The 27,498-nt window shown below is 35.4% G+C and overlaps 1 protein-coding gene across 39 annotated transcripts in view; it reads left to right on the top strand.

Annotated features, from left to right (window-relative positions):
• LOC106083984 (calcium-activated potassium channel slowpoke) overlaps positions 1 to 26,765 on the top strand; it is a 223,715-nt gene extending 196,950 nt beyond the window's left edge. For 18 of the 39 annotated variants that reach the window (XM_013247445.2, XM_013247410.2, XM_013247401.2 and 15 more), the window contains 10 exons: positions 7,365 to 7,439; positions 8,889 to 8,921; positions 17,551 to 17,719; positions 19,419 to 19,484; positions 21,722 to 21,902; positions 21,975 to 22,482; positions 23,063 to 23,199; positions 23,282 to 23,424; positions 25,192 to 25,411; positions 25,472 to 26,765. In XM_013247445.2, the coding sequence (XP_013102899.1) occupies positions 7,365 to 7,439; positions 8,889 to 8,921; positions 17,551 to 17,719; positions 19,419 to 19,484; positions 21,722 to 21,902; positions 21,975 to 22,482; positions 23,063 to 23,199; positions 23,282 to 23,424; positions 25,192 to 25,411; positions 25,472 to 25,609 (1,670 nt within the window). In that variant the 3' untranslated portion in view covers positions 25,610 to 26,765. The remainder of the gene's footprint in view (positions 1 to 7,364; positions 7,440 to 8,888; positions 8,922 to 17,550; positions 17,720 to 19,418; positions 19,485 to 21,721; positions 21,903 to 21,974; positions 22,483 to 23,062; positions 23,200 to 23,281; positions 23,425 to 25,191; positions 25,412 to 25,471) is intronic. The other 21 variants (XM_013247598.2, XM_013247589.2, XM_013247581.2 and 18 more) reach the window with 5 other exon arrangements.
• The last annotated feature ends 733 nt before the right edge of the window (positions 26,766 to 27,498 follow it).

Raw genomic sequence — 27,498 nt, 5'->3', positions numbered from 1 at the left:
TCGTAAACTCATGCCATTTTTAACCATAGATTATTGAGAAATATTTTCATAATATAAAGAGAAGATTAAATTCAAATAAACTTAAACCTAAAAAAAAGTTTTTTTAATGTTATATTACGTATATATATAATTACTACAACTTGAAATTAAAGTAAATATGGTGTCAAGTTTGGCTTAAAAAATAATTATTCGTACGTATAAAACGCAAAAAATATTCGTACTCCTAGAGTGTTAATAATTCAGAAAACTGCTAAAAGTAACCAAAGTAAAGAGAATGAATGAATGATATGTCAATCTAAAAGCTATTCCTAGAGGTTTTTTTTTCAATAAAAAAGGATGCTTTTCATCTGCAATAACAATAATCAAGCGAAAATGTTAGTTTACAGCTAAAACCACAACTATATCAACTATTTACATAGAGCAAATGATTTTCTTTTCATGAAAAACCAAAAACAAAGAAATAATAATGAAGATTTTAGAAATCAACATGACATCCGGTTCATATTGCGATGATAATGGAATTATTTGTGCTATAACGTATCAGTAATAATTTTCCTTTTCAACTAAATAAATGTTAGCTAGTTAGTTAGAACCATTAGTCGGAAGTAATTATTGCTGTAGTTGAATACAAACACACTTAGATTTGTTCAGTCCACTTCAACACTACGACCATGACCACCAACACCACCAGTCACCTGTCACCAGCAAATGCAAAATTTTTAACAAATTTAAATAAACAAACAAAGCAACGAGGTTAATTGATTATAAAATTAATAAAGAAGGAAAAAAATACAAAACTCCACCCACAGTATGAAACTGATTTGTAGGTGTCCTGTTTCTAAATAAACGAATATAAACAACAAAATTACACCAATGCAAGAAAACACGTTATAAACCGTTGCATTTCAACTAATACAGTTAACTGTTTTGTTATAATCGTTGACCGTATTGTAAAGTAATGCATCGTATCGTATCGTAGCGTTTAGTTTGCTATTTGTAGTCGCACTATGCTTGCTCTCTCCCCCTATCTACCTCTGTGTCTGTCTGTTTCTCCTTCTCTTTTTGTCTCTTTTACGTAAAGTGGTTTTGTCATACTTTGGAATGCTCTGAATGAAATGCATGAACATTTTTTGTTTCGTATCTCTGTAGTCATTGTATATTTTACCATGATTGTTTTAAAATACTACATATGTATATGTATAACTCTCTGAACCCTGACATTTTATCCCAGATAAAAATCTCCACAATCCTTAAAATCCTCAGAAATATTTTTTTTTTATTTTAAGTTTTTTTTTTCAAGAGTAGACATTTGACAAAGTAAGCTTTTTAAGCTATACACCAAAGAGACGATTATTTCAAGTGTAATACAAATACAGTATATAACGGATATAAGCACATTGTGTATAAGAAAAAAAAAAAAAACCTTTTTAAGAAAATTTTTCAAATCACCATGTCTTTTCTGAGATCCTGCTTTGCAAAATGATTTGATATAAGAAACAAACGTATGCAAAAAATATTTTTAAAGCACAGAAGCTGAAAACTCCTTTTCTATGAGAACATTTTAGTTATGAGTATAAATGCCTCCGGCCATATCGTTTGACAATAAACTTCATAGAACAAAAAAAAAACAGATATGAAGACCAACTGTGAGTCGTCATGGGAATATTCGAAGAGCAGTGATGGAACTGGCTTATGTTGTGTACGCAGAAATATGGACATGAGTAGGGTGCATATAAGAAAAAAATCATATATCTGTACGTATCTGTACAAGAAACTAGTTCTTATATGCAATAATTATCATTAGGAAAAAAAAACATAAGAAAAAAGTTCGAGTTGTTTGGACTTTCTTATATCTGTTGTCTACTGCATAACATAACGAATGTAGTATAAATTATAGAATTTAAGAGTAAATGAAATAAGTACGACCAAACCCGTCCTTCCTTAAGGAAAGGTTGCCACAACTGGTGTGGTTTTCAAAGCCCAAATAATCATAAACAAGTAAAAGCTTGCTTAGTTCGGCCGGGCCGAATCTTATTTAACCTCCACCATAGATCGAATTTGTCGAGTTCTTTTCTCGATATATCCTTTTAGGCAAACAAAGGATAAAAGAAAAGAATTGCTATTATATTGGGTCTATAACAAGTTATGGTCCAATTCGGACCATAAATAAATTGAACGTTAGAGACCGTAGTAGAAGTCATTGTGTGAATTTTCAGCCAATTCAAGTGAGAATTGCGTCCTTTAGGTGCTCAAGAAGTAAAATAGAGAGATCGATTTATATGGGAGTTGTAGCAGACTATAGACAGATTTAAACCATATTTAACGCGTATGTTGAAGGTCATGGGAGAAGTCGTTGTACAAAATGTCAGCCAAATGGGATAATAATTACGCTGTCTGGGGGCTCAAGAAATAAAGATCCGAGAAAGGTTTTAAAACTATATATGATTATGGACCGATTTGAACCATATTTGCCGCAGTTGTAAGAAGGCATATCTTAACACGTCATGCAAAATTTCAGCCATATCGGATAGGAATTGCGCCCTCTAGATGCTCAAGAATCCAATACCCAAGATAGGTTTATATGACAGCTATATCAAGTTATGAACCGATTTGAACCATACTCAGTACAGTTGTTAGAAGCCATAAAAAACACCTCATGCGAAATTTCACCCAAATCGGATACGAATTACGCCTTCTAGTGGCTCAAGAAATCAAGATCTAAGATCGGTTTATATGGAATCTATATCAAAACATGGAGCGATATAGCCCATTTACAATCCCAACCGACCTACACTTATAAGAAGTATTTGTGCAAAATTTCAAGCGCCTAGCTTTACTTCTTTGAAAGTTCGCGTGCATTCGACAGACAGACGGACGGACATGGCTAGATCGACTTAAAATGTCACGACGATCAAGAATATATATATTTTATGGGATATTTTGTTATTACAAACAGAATGACGAAATTAGTATACCCCATCCTAGGTTGGGGGGTAAAAAAATTAGAACAATAAGCAAAAATATAAGAAGCAAAAAAAATTTTTCTACAAACTCTAAAATGAGTATGACATTTTGAGTTACATTATTTCTGGAATGGAAATTTTAAGGTCGAAATTTAAGGCTATTTATAAAACAAGTAAAAGCTTTGCTGAGTTTGGCCGGTCCGAATCCTATATACCCTTCACCATGGATCGCATTTGTCAAGATCCATTATAGGAATTGCTATGCTATTTGAACCATATCAAGTTATGAACCGATACGGGCCATACTTGGTTTGGACATTGGATACCATAATAGAAGTCATTGTGAAAAATTTCTGCCGAATTAAACAAAAACTGCTTCCTCTAGGGGTTCAAGAATTTTAATCAGGAAATCGGTTTAAATAGAAACTATATCATGTTTTGGTACGATTCAGACCTTCTTTTGCACATCTGTTTGATGTCATAGAAACCTTCATAATACAAAATTTCAGCAGAATCAGATAAGAATTACGCTCAGTAGAGGCTCAAGAAGTATAATCGGGAGATCGGCTATAACAAAACATGATCTATGATCTATTTATAATCCCAACCGACCTACACTATTAGGAAGTATTTGTGCAAAATTTCATGGGCCTAACTTTACTCCTTCGAAATTTAGCGTGCATTCGACAGACATACGGACTTGGCTAGGGTCTTAGACCAATATCTCGATGTGTTGCAAACGAAACGACGAAATTTGGATAGAGGATATGAAAAGGAGTGTATAAAATAAACTCAAGATGTTATCAAAAAGTTGGCTTAAAACAAGTAAAAAGACGTTAAGTTTGGCCGGGCCAAGATCTTATCAAAAAGTTGGCTCAAAACTAGTAAAAAAAGGTTAAGTTCGGCCGATCCGAACTTTGGATACCCATCATCTTGGGTATATATGTAAACCACCTTTCGTCATAATCCGGTGAAAAATGTATAATTTATGCCCCCATAGCAGATTTATACCAAAATTGGACACGGACATTGAATGGTGTAATAAGTACAAGTCATTGTTCAATTTTTGTAGAACAAAATATTGGTCTTTTTGGTAGCCATATCCAAATATAGACCGATCTGAAGCATAAATGTGCCGTTTATTAGGCCAAAACCTTAAATCGAGAGATCGATCTGTATGGCAGCTATATCCAAATCTGGACCTATCTGAGCCACATTGAATATGGATGATAACTCAATGTCCCGAATTTCGGCGACATCGGACAATTAATGCGCCTTATTGGCCCAAAACCTTAAATTGCCAGATCGGTCTATATGGCAGATAGATACAAATCTTGATCGATCGAGGCCAAATTGCAGAAATATGTCGAGGGGCTTAACTTAACTCACCGTCCCAAATTATGGCTAAATCAGACAATAAATGCGCCTTTTATGGGCCCAAGAACTTATATTAAGAGATCGGTCTATATGGCAGCTATATCCAAATCTGGACCGATCTGGGCCAATTTGCAGAAGAATGTCGGCTGGCCTAACACAACTCACTGTCCCAAATTTCAGCAAAATCGGATAATAAATGCAACTTTTATGGGTCTAAGACCCTAAATCGGCGCTTCTCTCTATATGGGGGCTATATCAAGATCTGATATAGCTCATCTTGGAACTTAAACTGCTTATAGACAAAAAAAAGAATCTGTGCAAAGTTTCAGCTCAATATCTCTACTTTAAAGACTATAGTGTGATTTTAACAGACAGACGGACGGTCATGGCAAGATCGTCTGTTATGCTGATCAAGAATATATATACTTATAGGGTCTGAAATGGATATTTCGATGTTTTGTAACGTAATGACAAAATGAATATACCCCCATCCTTCGGTGGTGGGTATAAAAAAGGGTTCTGAGTTTTACTTCGCCCTATGCCCATAATATTGTATATTCCTTAAAACCTTTTCATTTCATAACTCAAATTTATTTAAGTCTGATTAAATGTACGATACGATGAAATCGAGTGGAAGTGCTTCACAGTTTCGTCGCCCTGCAGCCGGTGCGACTATAGTGCAAGAGATTGTAAGGATATGTGACCCTAGAGTCTCAAATGACCCAAAGGTCCCAATGATATCCTTTGCTATTCTCTAAGTATTAGTGCAGATTTTTTTCACGTGATCCTTATCGACCACCTCTTTGTTCCACTATGTCACATATTCATTTCTTCCACTATGTCACATATTCATGTTTCACTTTTCTAAATATTTCCTCGGCAAACCCTTGGCAATTGTCAGCCTTGTCATTTCCTCTTATCCCACTGGTGTTCTGCAACCAAATAATGTCGATCACATACTTATGTCTTTAACATTAATCCCTTTTTGCCGTTAGGAATTATTGTTTCCAAAGCCATCTGATTATCAATGAGCATATACCAATCGATGAAATCGAGTGGAAGTTCTTCACAGTTTGTAAGGATATGTAATCCTTGAGTCTCAAATGACCCAAGAATCCCAATGTTATCTCATTTGTTATTCTCAAAGTATTAGAGCAGACCCAGTATTCGTCAAGTCTTCCCACAGGTTTCCAGATTTTTTCACGGGATCCTTATCGACCGCCTCTTCGTGTCACATGTTAATCTCTCGCTGATATCTTTAACTCGGATCGCGTTGCCATGAAATGTTCTAAATTTTTCCTCGGCAAACCCTTGGCACTTCCGTCTTGTCATTTCCTCTTATCCCACTGATGTTCGGCAAACCAAATAATGTCGATCACCTCATGGGATACCGCACAATGACTTCTGTAGGAGTTGCCTCGATGAGGAAGAGGCTATTGAGCACTTGCTTTGTTCCTGCCCGGATCTGCAGAGACGTAGGCTTTCCTTTCTGGGGAGCCGTTTCTTCTGCGATCTGGGTGAACTTGCGGATGTACCTCTGGTAAGTCTCCTAAGATTTGTTGAGGGAATAGTATGGTTCCGAAGGGGGGTGACACAGGCTCCGGTGTAGGTAGCTCCGTGCTTGCGTAGCGAAGGGCGATTCTTCATCTCCCGCTCGGGGTTTCTCCACTCCTACTGTCTTTATCTTTTTATTCGTGTATAACTTATAGTACAAGGTCTCACATATTTCCTTTTTCTTTCCCTTCTCTCTCTATGGTATCACAATGGGCCAAAATGTCCTCCGAGAGAACTCACCTTTGACCCATTCAACCAAACCTAACCTAACATTAATTCCTTTCTTGCAATTTGGAATTATTGCCTCCAAAGTCATCTGATTATCAATGAGCATATTCTCAATTAGAATTCTCGCGTAAGCGTAATAAAAAGTATAAACAAGTAAATATGGGAATCAATAGATAGTAGATATACATCATATTTCGCATAGATATGAAATTACTACAGAAGATTACATATACAATTTCTTTGAATCAAGATTTTAAATCGGGAAATCAGTTATACTTATACAGTCATACTTTGTATGAATATTGAAGGAACATCACATGCGAAATTTAATACAAATCGAATAAGATTTCTAACCTGCAGAAACACAGGGTATCCGTAACAAACGGATAGATATTGTTCCCTCCAGAAGCCAAGGAAGACAAATCGGAAAATCAGTTTATTGGGGAAACAAATCTGATTATGAACTTATATGTATCATACATTGGTGACAAAACTTTAGTGTAATCGGTTCAAAATTGTCTTCAACAGCTGCTGTTCAAGATTGGTTGATATAGAAGCTATATTCAAACATGACCAGATTTATATACATCATGTAAATGAAAATGTATGCAAAACTTGGAGTGAGTGCTTATATTTGTTCGAAATGCAATGTGTTTTTGACAAACGAACGTACACTGCTAGATCCACTTGGAATTTAAATTTCGGACTACAACTAAATAGTTTATAATCATCTACAATAATTCTTTTTGTATTGTTGTATTGGAGGTCAACAAATTGTTTGCATAAAGTGATATTCATGAATAATGCATTCCTTTAAACATTGGACTATGTCCTAAACAATTAGGAGATGGCACAGCTTTCTGTTTCGAAATATATGCTTCAAAATTGAATTGACATGATATTCCTTAGGCTAAATTGTGATAAAAAAAAAAACAATGTCAAATGTCTTCTTCGAATTTTTTTTTTCTCTAGAATTTCACTTTATTATTACAACTTCCTTCTTCTTCAAATATATTTCATTTTGGTTTCTTTAAGTTTCTATAACTAATTCCAATTATTTGAATTTTAAGAAAAAAATATAGAATCTCTTAACAAAAAGTTCCAACTATAACAAATTGTTTTCTTTATTTTCGATTTAAATTCTAACAAAAACAAAAAAACAAATCAAAAACAAAACAACTTGTAACTACGAAACCAAAAATTAATATGCTGTTCATGGAATTGAAAATGTCAACAAAACAGATGATCACCATCCTGCACCCACATTCACACCACCAGAACTACCAAAGAGGGTGCATGTGCGTCGATCAATATCGGGTAAAAGATAATAAACTCAAGTTCTGCTTTGCATATACAAAACTACATATATACATAAATCAGCTTCCAAAGAAGAAAAAAAAACTATAAATGGATAGAAAGGCTTTGTTTTTTAGACATTTTAGGTGTGCAACTGCTATGCTAGGGAACTATTCTCTCATAGCCAGAAAACACCATAAACAAACTGTGGAAATCAAGTGTTAGGAGGGCTGAGAATATGAAAATATTATTTTGTAACGTGTTGTTTTTTTTTTTTTTCAATTCAAATATTTTGGTTGGCTTTTTATAAGATTTTAACCGTTTTCTTTCGTATTTGGTTGTAGTCCATTCGAATTTGTTCTTGTCTTATGTTTTCTACCATAACCACTTCCATACATCATGACTTGTCTCTCAGTGAATAAATACCAAAAATCCTGTATCTATCAATTGATTAAAAAAAAACTTTAAATATAATCTACATATATTTAATATGCTAAATATATAAATATTCTTTCTTCATATACAAAAGTATATTTGATATAAATTCTACGTGTGTATTTTTGAAAGCATGTTGTACCTTATTTTTTTCATTTTAATTATGTAAATCAGAATAGGTAAAATTGTCTGCAGCTGATTTTCTTCAATGAAAATCCAACTTGAATCCATACTCTGGCTTGAGAGTCTACCAAACGATTAAACCTTTTCTGGCTTGCATTCGATGAACATTTCAATTTTAGTTGAATTTTTGTTTTGTTTTTGAACCCACTCAAAATGTTTATACAAATATTTTGCTAATACTATGTAAAGAGTTGTTATTTATCAAAAGACGAAAAAAAATGAGGAAACAAACAAAAAAATGAGTCGTTAAACCCCAAGTTCATGTATTTTTGAAAATGATTTGCATTTAAATGGCTTGTTTTTATTAAAAAAATAAAAAACGTATTACTTTCAAAGTTTTTCTTTTATTATTTTTCGTTTTTGTTGTGTTTGTTTAAACCGGAACTCTATCCTATTCTAAAAAAAATTTACATTCCCCCGTTCTTAACTCAAATATTCTAACACTTAATACTAACTGCTGTCAACTATAGTGTAGTTGGGGTAATGGTTGCCCTATTGCCTACAGTAATTGACCAAAATAAATCAATACTAAAAATACTCCCAATGCTATTTTTCACCCATCAATTTTGGCTTGGCAACCATTTCCGCTAGCTGCTCAGTTGTCCTCAGAGTCCAAACGCAAATAACACCAAACCAAAAATAAAACAACAAAAAATGTTTAAAAAATCTACCTTTCTACAGCTTATCTAATTATGTATATCTTCTAACTTATTTATATGTACAGACACTTAACAATAATGTTTTTGTACTACTACTTTTGTGCTTTACTCACGTAAAATTGACAAAATTTTATTAATGTTTCTCTTTTGAATTTCTCACTTTTGTTGTTTGTGGCGTCGCATCATTCTAAAGGTGATATTACAAGAGATCGTGAAGACATGAATCGTAAGTATTAACAACAAATCCGTCATTTATGTTTTCTATAACGAACGAACAAAACGAGCGCAGTTTGATTTCATAATTGTGGACTTTTTATTTTCATGAGTTTGAAAATGCTAATTTTGATGACTTTAATTGCAAACGTACGAAGAAGAGCTTTCAACGCAAACGCAAACGCTGCTACTCAATTTGCACTAACCTTTTACCATTTAACCATATTCGTTGTAACTCGGTGGCAATACCACAATAATTCTTGAATATAATTTCACTATTAACCCTGATCGTAAATATATAGAAAACTACAAGTCGCGTATGCCAAAGAAACCTTATTTTAGTAATTAAACAAGAAGTAACAAGTAAAAAGGGGTTAAGTTCGGCCGGGCCGAAGTTTAGATATCCACCATCTCGGGTATATATGTAACACACCTTTCGTCAAAACCCGGTGAAAAATGAATACCTTATGCCCCATAGCAGCTATCTCGAACTATGTTCGGATTTGGACCAAATAGTAATAAGTACAAGTCATTATTCAATTGTGTATAACAAAATATTGATTGTTTTAGTAGCTATATCTAAAAATAAACCGATCTGAACCATATACAACACGGATGTCGAAAGGCCTAACATAAGTCACTGTGTCAAATTTCAGTGAAATCGGATTATAAATGCGCCTTTTATGGGGCCAAGTCTTTAAATCGAGATATCGGTCTATATGGCAGCTATATCTAGATCTAGACCAATCTGGGCCAAATTAAAGAAAGATGTCGAGTGGCCTAACACAACTCACTGTCCCAAATTTCAGCAAAATCCATTAATAAATGTGGCTTTTATGGGTCTAAGACCCTAAATCGGCGGATCGGTCTATATGGCAGCTATATCCAAATCTGGACCGATTTGGAACAAATTGAAGAAGGATGTCGAAGGGCCTTACGCAACTCTCTGTCCCAAATTTCAGCACAATCGGATAATAAATGTGGCTTTTATGGGCCTAAGACTCTAAATCGGCCGATCAGTCTATATGGGGGCTATATCAAAATATAGTCCGATAAAGCCCATCTTCGAATGCTTATGCACAATAAAAAGAATCTGTGCAACAGACAGACGGACGGACATGGCTAGATCATCTTAGTTTTTTACGCTGAACAAGAATATATATACTTTATAGGGTCGGAAATGAATATTTCGATGAGTGGCAAACGGACACAAAATGAATATACCCCTATCCTTCGATGTTGGGTATAAAAACGCGTCAAGTTTGGCTGCATCGAAACTTTTATATCCTGCACCATTTATTGTATTTTTCTGGTTTATTGAACATTATCTTCAAATATGTTATTGGAAGTTATAGAAAGAATAGCATATGGACTTTGATTACGAAGCCAATTCCTAGAGGTCACATTAAGTTATTGACTGATGGTATGAGTCGTTAGCCTTACTCGTACGTACATACCAATGAGAGATAGATAAAATTCGCTAGCTCCATTCGAAATGTGATGACGATCATAATCTGGGTGTTATAAACGGATTAACGAAATTGGTATAAAAGTATTATCACTCGACATGTATTTGTCATAAGACATTTCAAATTTATCATATGTGAAAGTTGTACGTGTCGTCTGATGTGTATGGAACACATACAGGCCGGTTGCGATTCCAACGAAAGTTTGCAGAGGTTTATTCTCCGGTATCGCGCAATTTCGGTTTCATTTCAATTACATTTTGATGGCGAATGGTCAAATGTTTTGCCTAATTTTATACGCCATTCATATGTTTGTGTCAAATACTTTTTTTCTGCTTTAGAAAAAACATTCAGAATTACAAAATAATTATGCAGTAGTTTTGACTTTCCGAAGTTCGCACTTATCTTTAATATGTTTAACATCCCAAAAGGCACAGCTATCAGATTCTACTACCTGCCACAGAATTGGCTTTAAAGTATAATATTCAGTCACACCTTTCTGCCTTATTGTGTTAATATTTGAGTAAAAACAAACAGTTTTCGCCTATTCCGCACAACCCTATAAACATTTTTCATAATTTTGGAAGAGTGTTCGTCCCCGCGATGAATAAAACAATCTTCTGCAAGATTTTTACACAATTGTTCCTCCGTATTAGTCGCAAAACACACTTCTACGATATCATTGAACAATCCATTGCGTGTGGGAAAGTTCTAGCAACTCTTCACGATGATTCTCTTACAACCTGTTGCATTATAATCTTCCGTTTGACTCGTGCAACACACTTATAGGTTATGATTGGGCAATCCATTGCGTGTGCGGGAATTTTAGCAACTCTTCGCGACGATTATTACGCACCCCATTGGGTTCTAATCGTTCAGAAAAGATGTTAAATAATCAATTTTATTTTCAAGTTTAGAAGCTGTATTGAACTATGTTATTCGCATTTTGAGTGGACAACTTCCACAATACCAAACAGAATTCTCACTTGGCTTCTATGACGATTGGTACTTATATTACGAATATGACAAGTAACACATTTTTTTTTAGTTTTTTCGTAGTTGTTACGTTTTTGATGAACAACTCATCTTGATATGCGTTTCTAGATCTTCTAAGCGAATATTGGCAGGTAAATCAAAACTGCTGTACTACATTGATAAAATTCGAAGCGAAAATGCCACTTTGCCACACCACCGTTTGTAATTTCGACGGACAAAATTCGGGACATGAAAATACAAAGTAATGTCCGTTGGCAAAACATGTATTTGAAGTTTCGAAAGAAGCATTCAAGTGTTTAGGCTTCTTTAAACGGTGTAAGAATTACTTCATTCCGTCTGATCTTCTTAACATCTACACCACTTTCATTAGGCCAAAAATGGAGTACAACTCACATGTATGGGCTGGAGCTTCAAAATCATCCCTGGAGCTACTGGACCGTGTAGACAGGAGAGCGATGGCGTTGATTGGGGACAGTGGGGTATCCAACTCTATTGCCTCCCTTCATGATGGTCGCAATGTGGGTTGTTTGGTGCTGTTCTATCGGTACTTTCATGGTGTGTGTTCGTCTGATATTCGTCTTCTTTTTCCGGATGTAAGTTTATATGTCAGGGATACTAGACATTCCAGGAACTCACACCCGTTTGTAATTGATTGGCCAGCGGACCCACAATGCATTATAGAGAGAATTCTTATTTCGCCCGAACCGTTCGTATGTGGAATCGACTTCCGGCTCATGTTTTTCCCACCCACTTCGGCATCCAAAGATTTGAGACAAATGTCACTACATGGCACTACATCTTTGAAAAAATTTTCTGATGGTCTCGGCAAGATTCGAACCCAGGCGTCCAGCGTCATAGGCGCATAACCTCTGCGCTACGGTGGCCTCATATTTTCCCATATTATCATGATCGTATAATATGCCCACCAGGGACCTTGGTGGCCCCCTTGGTAATTACACCAAATTTTTAATATTCAAAAATAATATTCATATTCTACTCTCCAATACCTCTCATTGGAGTTTGGTTTTGGCCGGTACTTTTGGTGTGGTTTTAGGCTTAGGACGGCTCCCTATATTTGTATCCAATTTTTAATATCAAATTCATACTCTAATCCCAAATACCTTTCATTGGAGTCCTATATTATCCTCTTCTTATGTCCTCTTGTTATTTTGGGCGGTACTCTTGGGGCGAAGCCCTAGGTATGAAATATGGTGTCAAAAATTAGATCCAATTTTTGACACCATATTCGCATTCTACTCCCGAAAACCTTTCATTTGAGTCCCATATTGTCCCCATCGATTCACTTTGATTTTTGACGAGATAGCTCCCTAGGTTCTAGTACCCAAATTTAAATATCATATTCATACTCTTCTCCGAAATACACTCATAGAAAAAAGTCTGCTGAAAATAGCCAACGCTATCGGCTGACTGTTAGGAGTTAATTATGCCGCTATTACAGCAATAGTTCTGCAATATCAGAACAGCAGACTTATGTGGATGTTTGTAATCACCACTGAATGTATAGTTTCCACCACTGTGGTACAGGGTATTATAGATTTGTGCATTTGTTGGCAACGCTAAGAAGGAAAAGAGCTACACATTGATAAGTATACGGATCGGCTTAAAAACACTTCCTGATTCGATTTAGCTATGTCCGTCTGCCCATGTGTTCTTGTAATCAAGGTACAGGTCGCGATCGCATTTGATGTCCGATTTTCACAAAATTTTGCATAAGTCTCTTTTTTAGTCCAAGGACGAAAGCTATTGATTTTGAAAAAATCAGTCCAGATTTAGATATACCTCCCATATATATCTTTCATCCGATATGCCCTTTTAAAGCTGTAGGAGCCACAACTTTAGTCTGATATATACCAAATATGGCACGAAGTGCGTTTTTTAACTTCCCAACATATATGCGAAATTTTCATCAGGATCAGATTTATATATAGCTCCCATATAGTTTAAACAAGTAAAAGCGTGCTAAGTTCGTCCGGGCCAAATCTTATATACCCTCCACCTTGGATCGCATTTGTCGAGTTCTTTTCCCGGTGTCTCTTTTTAGGCAAACAAAGGAAAAAAAGGATAAACGAAAAGAATTGCTATGTTATTGGAGGTATATCAAGTTATGGTCCGATTCGGATCATAATTAAATGAAAGAGACCACAGTAGAAGTCATTGTGTAACATTTCAGCAAAATCGAATAAGGATTTTGCCCTTTAGGGTCTCAAACTGTAAAATAGGGAGATCGTTTTATAGGGGAGATCGTTTTATAGGGGAGTTGTATTAGGTTATAGGCCGATTCAGACCATATTTGACACGTATGTTGAAGGTCATGAGAGAAGCCGTTGTACAAAATTTCACCCATATAAGATAATAATTGCATCCTATAGAGGCTCAAGAAGTCAAGATCCCAGATCGGTTTATATGGCAGCTATAACAGGGTATGGGAAGTCATGACGAAACACGTTATGCAAAATTTCAGCCAAATCGGATAGGAATTGCTAAAGGCTCAAGAAGTCAAGACCCAAGATTGGATTATATGCCAGCTATATCAGGTTATGGAACGATTTCAACCATACTTAGCACAGTAGTTGAAAATCATAAAAAACACCTCATGCAAATTTCAGCAAAATCGGATAAAAATTGCGCACTGTAGTGGCTCAAGAAGTCAAGATCCAAGATTGGTCTATATGGCACCTATATCAAAACATGGACCGATATGGTCCATTTACAATCCCAACCAAACTACACCTATAAGAAGAATTTGTGCAAAATTTCAAGAGGCTAACTTTACTCTTTCGAAAGTTAGCGCACTTTCGACAGACAGACGGATGGACAGGCGGACGGACATGGCAAGATCGACTTAAAATGTCATGACGATCAAGAATATATATACTTTATGGGGTCTGAGACGAATATTTCGGAGTTACAAACAGAATGACGAAATTAGTATACCCCCATCCTATGGTGGAGGGTATGAAAAGCGGAACAGAATACTCTGCATAAAATGGAGATGGTATTTGCTTTCCAATCATCACGAAAATTTGCATATATCACTTTCTTAGCCCTTAGCCCGTTTTGGTAAAAACCGGTTCAGTTTTAAATATAGCTCCCATATATATATCTCACCCTTTACTACAATTTTCAACGGATTTGCATGACATTTGGTACGAAATGTTTATTACTCCTCTGCTAAATTTCATTAAAATCGTTTCAAATTTAAACTTATAAGCGGATCTCAATTTGTAATTTGGATTTATGCAATGTTCGATGTTATGTTACACAATTATATTCAATACCTTCCATTTCCACACAACACCATAGTTCTGTAATTTCTTATGCTAACAATAAAACAAAAATACTTATGCGAGTTGTTGTTTCCGCACATTTACATACCTACTTTGGAATAGATATTTCTTTAAAGCTTTAATATTACCAAACAATTCATGTGCCTTAGAAATTCTTGTTGTGTTTTCTTGTATTTCTATCACTGGTATACGTTCAAATATTCACCCTTTCTCTCTGGTAGGAGAGACACAATACAGCAATTATTGGCCAGGTAAACGAATAATCGTTTACAGTAAACAAAGTTAGTTACGTTCAATAATGCTACGTATATGGCTAACGTTTGATAAGTTGAAGCAAAACGTTACACAGTTACAATAAAAGAAAAACATTGCAGTAAAAATATTATATATGTCGTAAAAATATCCTAAAGGTTTTATTTCTTTGCGTGTGTGTCGTGTAATAAAATCATCCAAGTTTGTCAACTAATAAATAAGTTGGCCAACCATTGGCATGTACTACAGGGATTAGCTATCCCAACCAGAAACGCTTATCTGCATAGATAACAAAGCAATACATGAACAAGTTACAGTCCGATTCGGACCATAAATGAATGCTGAACATTGTAGAAATAAGTCATTGTGTAATATTTCAGTTCATTTGGATAAGAATTGCTCCTTGTAGGGGCTCAGGAAGCAAAATCGGGAGAAAGGTTGTGATAGGCCATGGGAGAAGCCGTTGTACAAAATTTCTCCCAAATCGGATGAGAATTGCGCCTTCTAGAAGCTCAAGAAGTCAAGATCCTAGATCGGTTTTTATGGCAGCTATACTATGTTATGTATCGATTTGCGCCACACTAAGTAATAAAAAAAACACCTCATGCAAAATTTCATTCAAATTGGATGAAAATTGCTCCCTTTAGAGGCTCGAGAAGTCAAGACCCAAGATCAGTTTATATGGCAGCTATATCAAAACATGGACCGATTTGGCCCATTTACAATCCCAACCGACCTACACTAGTAAAAAGTATTTGTGCAAAAATTCAAGCTGCTGGTTTTACTCTTTCGAAAGTTGGAGTGCTTTCTATAGACAGACGGACGGACAGACATGGCTAGATCGACTTAAAATACATGACAATCAATGACGAAATTAGTATACCCTAATCCTATGGCGGGTCGGAGGCCACCGTAGCGCAGAGGTTAGCATGTCCGCCTATAACGCTGAACGGGTGGTTTCGAATCCTGGCGAGATCATCGGAAACATTTTTCAGCGGAGGTTTTCCCCTACTAATGCTGGCAACATTTGTGAGGTACTATACCATGTAAAACTTCTCTCCAAAGAGGTGTCGCACTGTGGCACGCCGTTCGGACTCGGCTATAAAAAGGATGCCCCTTATCATTGAGCTAAAACTTGAATCGGAATGTTCATGGGCAAAATTTGCATTTGCAATCCTATGGTGGAGGGTATAAAAAAGAACATATCAACAAATACAAATAAGACGAAGACATTATTGTTATAAATCTCTAATTGTTGGTACCACCAATTCAAAAACTTTGTAATGGCATACTGCTTTAGTCTGGATTTTAATTATATCTTCCATTACTGACTTGATAAACTTAATACCTCGACTATTCAGTTCTTTTGTGGCTGATACTTTATTCTTCTTTTTTTACTGTACCACTGTGGTAAGCAGTGCCCATTATAGGTTTCTGATGGCCGATATAACTCAATCACAATCTTCCTGAAAAGTTGTCATCATAGAGTGGTAACTGTCTTTATTCTAACTAGATGCCAAGAAACTTCCTATGTCTATTGCCTTATTCGAAAAATGTGTACCAGAAGGAGACATAACCACCAAGATTAGATTTCTGAAGTATTCGTTTGCTCAGACATTACTTCTCAGGAGGAACAATGGAAATTGATTTAATTCTTTACAGCTTAACTTAGATATAGAAGAGGGATGAATGTCAAAGTTTCTGGAACTTTATTACTAAGAGATTTGAAAGAAAGGCTGGATTATCTTATGTTGCTTGGTAAAAGCGTCCCAATTTTATTCACTACTGTAGAACTTGTTTGGTACTGAAATTTTTTTCTTTATGTAACTTGCCATCATGGTATAGGGGGAAACTACTCTAATATTGAAAATCAATTTACAATTCCTAGCCAAGACCAAAGTGCGACTTATTCGAGACAGTATTTCACCCAAAATGATACCATTTTGGGTAGAAACTAACTAGGTATTACCCATAATCAGTGCAAGTAAAGATAATACTTAAAATGCTAGTAATGAGTGGAACCTATGCTTTGTTGTGATCTGTAATAAACGAAATACCAAGAAATGCTTTAAGTTAATATAGAAGAGAAGTTGTAGCAATTGTATGGTGAGCAAAAACTAAAGAGTAAAGAAACGAACTATACATACGAAAGTCTATATTTGTTAAAACGAACATTACCATGGAAGTTATGTCAAAAAACTATGGGCAATCATATATAAGAAAAAAAACTACGATTACCAAATAATGAAAAATAAGAGGCAAACAAAATATGTTAACAATAGAACTACTTATTACTTTACCATCATATTAAATTGATGGCCCAAATATAAGCCGAAAACCAATGTGCCTTTTAAACAAAAAAAAAAAACTTTATTCTTTATATCCATCTATGATTATCGTTTAGTTTTCTATATAAAAATGATGAACTGAGTCTCAATTGATCTTAACCAAAGAAGGTACAATGTTTCAATACATAGATCCTTATTAATAGACGAATTCTTGTACCTAAATTAAAATTTTATTCTTTCCTTAAAATTATGATCAAACTGCTCTCCTTTTATGATTCATATTTCGTATATGATTTTTTATCTTTTCTCTTTTCCGACTTTTTCTTCTGCAGTTTTAAATCGTCACAATCGACGACCGAATGGTTCAACGAGTATGGGTCCCGGCAACGGTACAACGGCTCTGCATTCATCGGCGGCGGTGAAGCAGGTGAACAAAGTAAAACCAACTGTAAATAGACAACTGGAGGGTGGCCAAGTTATGTCACCATCACAATATAATCGGTAAGTAGGCGACTACATTGCAGGATTCTCAACAAAACGAAAAACTAGCTGTCTGTTATTTCCTGTTCTAACAATGTCTAGAGAAACACTCTGTCGAAAAGGTTAAAAATTGAAAAAAAAACATGTACAAAAAAGCAAAATAATTAAAGCACCAGCAAGTTGTACAAAGAAAAAAAAAAAACAAAGAAAACGCTTATATGTTATTTCTACTTCTTATCGTTTACTACTCAAACCAACATTGTGATTTGTTAGTCAGTCCTCTGTGCAAATCAAAAAGAATTAAAAAAAAAATTACAAACATTATTGGTGAAACTCCTTTCATCATGTTCTCGTCTCATCCTACTTCTTATAAATAATGGCATTAATCTCTAACCAAACTGTAACCGGATCTCAAAAACAAACCAAGCCCAAATAGACCAACGAATGTTACTTTGCATTACTTTTCCAAGAATTCTTTTGTTGACTACTCCACAATTTTTTTTTATCAAAAGAAATTATATACATATATTTTTTTTAACTTATATTTATGGTGACTTCTTATTTTAATTTTGAATTCGAATTTTAAAGCTGAGTAAATCCAAATGAACATTTGAAACCGCCTATTCGTCTCAAGCTCTATCCAATTAATTAGTTAAACATTTGTGTAATTAAGTCCGTTGAGAACGTTTGCACATAATTCAATTCAATTCTCTTTAAAAACGACATCCTAAAGTGGAAATGTTTTTACTATGCTCTGGAATCCATGACATCTTTGTTTTAAAGTTCTGTGAGATATTTTTGTTTTGAACTACTGTACACTGAGGACAAAATTATTCCCAGCTAGTCAAGATATACACAGCCTCTCTGATTGCAAAGCTCCTAAGTTACTTCAATTGCCAGAAGTATTGAAGATTCAATCGAACCCAAGAACAACTAGGTCAATGTTTAATACAAACAAGTAAGAGCGTGCTAAGTTCGGCCGGACCGAATCTTATATACCCACCACCATGGATCGCATTTGTCGAGTTCTATGCGCGGTATCTCTTTTTAGACAAACAAAGAATATTGAATAACAACTGTTTTGCTATTGGAGCTATATCAAGTTATAGTCCGATTCGGACCGGTGGAGGGTATAAAAAAGAATTAAAATAGGTAAGGTAAGGCAAGAGTTGCAATCCTTTGTGATTCCATGTTAGTGGCAAAAAAAAAACTCAGGTGGGAATTCAAAATATATTCAAAGTCTTTATTATACGAGTGAGTAAATAAAAGAGGACCCTAAAACCCGCTAGAACATAGGGTGTTATTAATCTACGAAAAGTTAGAGTAGGTTATGGTACGCTATTACTTGTTTTGGTTTCCCCTTGTACTTATTGCAACTATGTGGCAAAAAAGTGAAATTCTGCTTTATATGTTCCAAGGGGGTTTCCTTAATAAGACTCTTAAGCAATTGTATCGAAATTCATGTTTTTAAGAAAAGAAATAATGGGTTTACTCCAGTTTTAATTGAATTTTTCGTTTTTATTTTTGCAACTATTTTTTTTTAATTTATTGTTAATTTACAATTAGGGTCGCAAATATAGCTAGAAACAAAATTTAAGGAAAATTTTTTAAAAAATCAATGAAAAATCAAAAAAATACTGAAATCTGTTACATTTGCAAGCAAACGCTTAAAGAAGTTCTTTCTTTTCTTTCTTGATTTTTTTTAACGGTTTTGTTACAGGCCTCCCGAAAATGAAGCTAATCCTTATGCGGGCTATCAACTTGCTTACGAAGTTAAAAAGCTCATGTATGCGTCCATTACTAACTAATATTTCCTAAATAAAAATCTACAAAAACTACTCTAATTATCATGCATTACTATCGTACTACTACTACTATTTTTGTTGATTTTTGTGAACTCGTTCTAAACTATTTTTTAACAAAAACAAATTTGAACATAAAAAACAGAGTTGCTATTCATAATACTACCAATTACTCTCGTTACTTATTTCAAAACAGAACTTTGATTGAACTTTTACTACTCGTATCGTATAGTATCGTATCGTAATAGTCGTAACGTACACAAATTTTCGTAAATGCGTACAATAATAACAAACACTTGTGTCTCCATAAATATCTCATATCTCAGAAATATTGAATAATTTCAATTTGAAATTGTCATTGCGTGACGTTTTTCTTTTCCTGTTAAACTTTCATTTTAAATATTTGTTTGACTTTTGTGAATGTGGAAACTTCTATAATTTTTTCAAGATATTTTTAGTTTTTTGTATCTCTCGTTTTCAAATAGTCCTGGTCTATCTCTCTCTCTATTTCCGTTTTGATTGATTGTGCCTTGTCTTGTCTTTTCAATAACACGAACACAAAAATACAACTCTGTTTATATGTCTTTGTCTGTGTGTGTGTGTATGTCTATGTTTGTGCATTTATTGTATATTCACACCAATTATTTGTTGTAAAGTCAAAAAACACGCACACTATGTACCATACATATGTATGTACTTCATGTATACTCTCTACACTCGTAACACCAACCTTTTTTCAACTACTAACACATCTCTATAGAACTAGTTTTGGTGTTATTTTGGTTTTTGCACTATTTTCGATTTGAAAGAAACTAATCTACTAACCCTTTTTCTCTACAATATTCGTGCTCTGTCTATCTGTATGTCACTAACACTCAACATAGTTTCAGTATTTGACACATTTTCCGCGATCCCCTATTCAACTAACAAATATTCAGAATCATTATAAAAATACTTAGTATGGAAATCATTGAACATCAACCTATGTTGCCGATATCATCAAACGTTTCACTTTTCATACATCTCATTATGTTAATACGTTATTCTTTGTGATTAATTCAGTCGAATATTGAAATAATTTCAAAATATTCTTTCACACGCCTTTGCGGTTGCAATGCGGCCATGTATAACTTTTTGGTTTCTTTTTAGCTCGGGAGTCCTCCAGAAACTCGGCATCAAATTTTTATAAGAGTTTCGAATGTTACATCCAAATAACTTTAATTTTACTTCTAATCCATCCATATTTGCCAATCAAGCCACATGTCCGTTTTTTGAAGTGGAGTTCTCCCCGGATGTTCAACCTCAAATTTTTCAAACTTATTTCTTGTTTTTAGGCTACCAAACAAAATTTCGCTTATATTAGTGCATTGATGGGGTTATTGGTGAATCTGTCGAAATAAAAAGCAGGTTACAACAGCCTTAGAAGTTCTTATCACATACTTGTTGACAAATCTAAAGCAAATTGTGGCTCTTACTACCCCAATTTAAGCCAATCGCAAAAAACGGGGTCCATCTCTGTATGGTTTTGTACGAATAAAGAACTTTTAGTTGGCAACTCAATTTTTTTTTATAAACTCTGGCCTTAATATTTCAGTTTTTAACTGTAACGTTTTGTTTAAACTTAAGCTTTTTATTTTGTTTTGGAATTAGTCACTTCTCTGAAATTATATTTGTGAGTATGAAAGAGAAACATTTAAACTCTAAAATACAGATCATGGTCATCTTTAACATTGCCAGCATCATTGTCATCTGTTTGTTGCATTTTTTCTCTAACCATTCATCTGAATACTTCAACTTTAGAGCTGTATACTAACCCTACTAAAACTCTGTCTGTCTACAAAAACTACTTCTCTATAAGATTTTCTACTTTTTTCTACATCTTAAGTAGATTTTTTACTAAATTTTGTGAAAACAGATTTTAAGTTTGATCCGTGGATTTTTTTTAATTTTAATTTTTAAGCTAAAAGTTCATGAAATGATGAATAAGAACTCATATTTGTATCTATTCAAGAGCTCACAATTGTATCTTTTCAATGTGGATATGTTTTGCATTTTGATGTTTAGATGATCATCTTTTGGAAAAGAAATCTCATGTGTATAATTTTTTGTATCTACATAGACATTTTATTCGTGTACATACGACATACTCGTACATGTTTGGAATTTGAAGATGGACTGGTTTTTTGAAATCCTCTATTTTGCTTTCTATCGATAATCGTAGGCCCACAAGCCGTAGTACTGGAACAGGATCGCAAAATGCTAACGGCGGCAGCGTCTCTTTACCGGCCGGCATTGCGGATGATCAATCAAAAGACTTTGATTTTGAGAAAACGGAGATGAAATATGATTCGACGGGTATGTTCCATTGGAGTCCCGCCAAGAGTCTAGAAGACTGTATACTGGTAATGTATTTTGCAGTTAACGTGGGTTTCCTTCTTTATATTTGTCCTTTTTTCTTTACCTTTTGAATGTAGGATCGTAATCAAGCGGCCATGACTGTGCTAAATGGTCATGTGGTTGTCTGCCTTTTCGCCGATCCGGACTCACCTCTGATTGGTTTACGTAATTTAGTCATGCCTCTGCGTGCTTCAAATTTTCATTATCATGAATTGAAACATGTGGTCATTGTGGGATCAGTTGATTACATAAGGCGGGAATGGAAGATGTTACAAAATCTGCCGAAAATCTCGGTGCTAAATGGTTCTCCGTTAAGTAGAGCCGATTTAAGGGCCGTCAATGTTAACTTGTGCGACATGTGTTGCATTCTATCGGCTAAAGTTCCTAGCAATGATGATCCTACATTGGCCGACAAAGAGGCTATTTTGGCGTCATTAAATATTAAAGCCATGACTTTCGACGATACCATTGGAGTGTTGAGTCAACGTGGTCCGGAATTCGATAATCTGACAGCGGCGGCGGGCAGCCCCATAGTGCTGCAGCGTCGCGGTTCCGTCTATGGGGCCAATGTGCCCATGATAACAGGTAAACTGCATTGCACTAACTTGGCTATGTTTGCCGGCCAGCGACCAAAGCTTTTGCATTGAATGCGATGAAAAAGAAAAGGAGCCTTGGGCAATACGATAACAGATTAATGACGGTAAAGACGGCTGGTGCTGGGAAAAGCTTTTAATACAAGTTATTAACTACTTTTTTCAAAACCCCCTCACTTCAAGCCTATTCAATCATTTCCCATGAATGATTTAGTAAGCTTTCTAATCATCCAATGCGATGGATCAGTGTTGCCAACTTGCGTGTGTCTTAAGTTCTGCATACACCGAGATTATGTACAACTTAAGCCACTCAAAAGATTTGAAAACACTTCAAGCTTGTCTTTACCCGATTTAAACCCCTTCATTTGATTCTTCGTAATGCCATGGCCCCTGACTTTAACTAATTGCTGCTCAAGCGCTGCTATTACTACCATTGGCACCACCACTACTTTACCTAGGTAAGGTGGGAGTGTTGCCATATCCCAAAAAGAGGGACTTTGCGCTTTCTCTTAATATCCGATTGCCATTGTGTATGAGTTTAACTCTTTAAATGTTTTGGTTGTTGCTTAAAGAACTTGTCAACGATAGTAATGTGCAGTTTCTCGATCAAGACGACGATGATGATCCCGACACCGAACTATATCTCACACAGCCATTTGCTTGCGGCACAGCGTTTGCCGTCAGTGTCTTAGATTCGTTAATGTCTACGGTAATGTTGTCTCAGAAAAATATGCTCAATTCTTATTCTCCATTATTTGAAATAATTTTGTAATTTAATTCCCTAACCCCAGACATACTTTAATCAAAATGCCTTGACATTGATAAGATCGTTAATTACGGGAGGTGCCACACCGGAACTAGAATTGATATTGGCCGAAGGTGCTGGTCTAAGAGGAGGTTACAGTACACCAGAAAGCTTAAGCAATCGAGACAGGTAAGTTTGTTGTTTCTCCTTTTAAACGAAAAGAAGAAGAACCATGGCCATTTGATTATTTTACACTACAAAACGTTTCTTTTCAACTGGTATGCAAAATTACCACTATATAACCTTTGTTGAAATCTAGTCAGACTATAATTTTGCATTGCAAATTACAAATTTGCAAATTTTGCCCATGAACATTCCACTAAGGAACAGGGGCAAACTACTCACATATCAATGAGTGCATTCCGACTCAAGTTTAAGCTCAATGAAAAGGGGCCTCCTTTTTATAGCCGAGTCCGAACGGCGTGCCGCATTGCGACACCTCTTTGGAGAGAAGTTTTACATGGCATATTACCTCACAAATGTCGCCAGCATTAGGAGGAGAAAACCACCGCCGAAAATTTTTTTGATAGTTTCGCCAGGATTCGAACCCGGGTGTTCAGCGTCATAGGAGGACATGCTAACCTCTGCGCTACGGTGGCCTCCTTATGTCTTATACCTTACAGAGCGAATTTTTCCTTCGCCCGAATCATTCGTATATGGGATCGACTTCCCGCTAATGTTGTTCCACTCTTTGTGACACCTTGAAATTTAAGACAACTATCAATCGACACTAATCCCTCCTTTCACCTCCAATTCCTAAAATTACTGTCTCCAACGCAATGCACTGCATCCATAGCAAAGCATTAACAAATGCAAATTTCCCCATGAACTGACGCAAACTTCTCATCTATCAATAATTCAATGTTAAGCTTCATGATAAGTGACCTCCGTCCGCCGATTTTGAACGGCGCGCCACATTGAGACACATCTTTGGGTAGAAGTCTTTACATGGCATACAAATGTCTGCAACATTAAAAGGGGTTAACGACCACTAGACCCATTGTCAAGTATACCGATCGGCTTAGAATCACCTCCTGATTCGATTTAGCTATGTCCGTCTGTCTGTCCATGTATTATAAAAATCGGTTCAGATATAAATATAGCTCCCATATATATCTTTGATCCGATATGGACTTTTAAGGCTGTAGAAGCCTCAACTTTGGTCCAATCTTTACCAAATTTGGCACGAAGTGTTTTGATTTTGAAAAAATCGGTCCAGATTTAGATATAACCCCCATATATATCTTCCATTCGATATGGAATTTTAAGGCTGTAATAGCCACAATTTTGGTCCTATCTCTACAAAACGAAGCACAACGTGTTTTTTGTGGCGTCCTAATATGTGTGCGAAATTTAATGAAAATCGGTTCAGATTTAGATATAGCTCCCACATATATCTTTCATCCGATACGGAATTTTAAGGCTGTAATAGCCGCAATTTTGGTAGTATCTCTATAAAACGAAGCAAAACGTGTTTTATATGGCGTCCTAATATATATGCGAAATTTCATGAAAATCGTATCAGATTTAGATATAGCTCCCATATATCCGATACAGCCATTTAAGACTGTATAATCCACAATTTTGGTCCGATCTTTACAAAATTTAGCATGAGTTGTTTTATTTGATCCCGTCCCAATACATGCGCAAAATTTGAATTAAATCGGTCCTGATTTTAATATGGCTCCCATATATACATTTCATCCGATATGGATTTTTTAAGAATTTTTGTTCTATCGTAAGAAAATCGTACAAGGTTTTATTCGATATTTCAAGAGGTGTGCAAAAGTAAAGTCAGACTAGACCTGGAGATGAGTTCTGTATATTAAAATTACTACGTATACTAGTTAAAATATAGTTTCTTGGATTTACTTAGATTATTGAAATTACTTTTAGATGCCGAGTGGGTCAAATATCACTTTACGATGGTCCCTTAGCTCAATTTGGAGAATGTGGCAAGTATGGTGATCTATTTGTAGCAGCCTTGAAATCCTATGGCATGTTATGCATAGGCCTATACAGATTTCGAGATACCAGCTCCAGCTGTGATGCCAGTAGCAAACGATATGTCATTACAAACCCACCCGATGATTTTTCACTACTGCCAACAGATCAGGTGAGACATACCTTTTGCCAAAAAAGGAATTTTTCTTTTACCTCTTTCCTTAAATTTTAGGTATTCGTTTTAATGCAGTTCGATCCAGGCCTGGAGTATAAGCCACCAGCGGTACGAGCGCCTACCGGCGGCCGCAATGCCAATACACAAGGCTCCGGGGTCGGCGGTGGCGGTTCCAATAAGGATGATAACTCTTGATTGTTACTGTGTAGCGCCTTAACTGATGGTCCTTACTCGTACATTTGAACGATGGAGATTTCCCAAATGCACAGACTGACACAATTTTGGCGCCACACCCTTTATCAAATATTCCAAAAAATTAGGCTTATACTGCGCTATATAAAGCAGAACTAAATTTTGTCCCCCGATATTTGTATATCACCGTAACAAACGAAAAGAAAAGTAGTTTTTTCCAAAAAAAAAAAAACAAACACCAACTAACCCCAACCCCAACTGAACCTAGTTAACTGCTGGGGTCAAAAATGTGTCTGATTGTGCATTTTATATTCATTTAAACATGGTATGTGAATCTCAATCCTAGAAAATAAAAAAATCTAAACTAACACCTAGGGATTCACCAGTGAAGATAATACAAGTATTGACTTTCTTCGATGTCCTCTCAGACATCTGAGCAAGACAGTACTTGGATGCCGAAGAGTTAACAGCCATACCATGTTCAAATGAATATAACAAAACTAAAGAAAATCTCTTTTACAACCAACGTTCAATTGTTAAAATTATTGCTTCCCACACCATTCCGTTAGCCCTATTTAGAACCTTGACAAACTAACATGACATTTTTGTATACTATACTACACACTTAGTACTAGTACTTTCAATCAATCGATCAATCACCAACCAACCACCAACACCGCCACCAACCAACCCTACCGAATTCTCTGACTCTTTATCTCTCTCCTCATAACTTCAGTTAAAGCTTTGAAGTTTTACTTAAGTTGTAATATTAGTTGGTAACCTAAAATAATTTTCTTGATTTTCTTTCTTCCCTATTATTATTTCATTTAAATGCTCTTATTGTAGTGGTTTTTATTTTAGCTAATGCTCTAAGCATTTTTAATTTCCTAGCCAAAGTATGATCTGTAATTGTATCAATATACTTTTTAAGTTTTAGTTTAGGAGGATCCAGGATCCAACCACCCATTGTTAATTGTGTTTTCTTTTTCGATTTTAAGTATGTGAGCAACGTTCGAAATTTTAATCCCACCCACACATACAGACATTTAAATGTGGCTGTGTGTGTGTGTTTACTTTGATTTTTGTTAATATCTTAATTTAAGTAAATTTATTTTCATTTTGTGAATAAAATTTTCTTTTTTTTCTTCTAATTTAAATTCATTTTAAGCACTGTTTTTTGAGTTATTCAAGTGTCCTTTATAAAGACTTTGTTTGTATAAGTTAGAATTGTTGGAACTGTAATACCATAGGAATTTGCGACTTTGCGACTTTGCGACAGCTACATTCTTCGAAAGACATTTCACTGGCAAATGATCAAATCACTCTAATGCGGACAAGTCTTCAAAGAACTAAGAACCTGTAGGGGAACACCTTTTGCACTCTGGTGCGTCATACGTACACTGCAAATATTCTATGGTTTTCTCTGCCTCAACGTGCAAACAGTTTCAGCAACATTCGTTTTTGCTAACATATCAATAAGTTAATAGTCAAACTGTCTCAGAAGATGTATACGGCTTCCTTCATTTAGACTTCATACCTAACCACACCACTGTATCTATAATCGCAAAGAACTTCGAGATGAGGCATGGACTGAGTATACCAATTTCTTAAATTATACCCCAAAACCCACATAGTTATCTAGTCTGGAACCATCGGTAAGAAGTCTAGGTACCAGCGGTCATCAGTATTCAGTGACAGTTGGTCCAAATAGTGGCTTGGATGATGAATTTTGTCTATGATAACATACGTTGAGCTTTTCGCTGCGCACAATGGTTTGGCGCAACTAGTGAACAAACCGACACATATCGCATGTGCCCAAGGGCACCAAAATAATACTCTTGACCTTTTTTTAACTGGTAACTCCGATTACTGCATTGTTTCAGCATCTTTTT

Source organism: Stomoxys calcitrans, chromosome 2 (assembly GCF_963082655.1).
Source record: "Stomoxys calcitrans chromosome 2, idStoCalc2.1, whole genome shotgun sequence".
Lineage (NCBI taxonomy): Eukaryota > Metazoa > Arthropoda > Insecta > Diptera > Muscidae > Stomoxys > Stomoxys calcitrans.
This window is presented reverse-complemented; position numbering and strand designations above follow the sequence as displayed.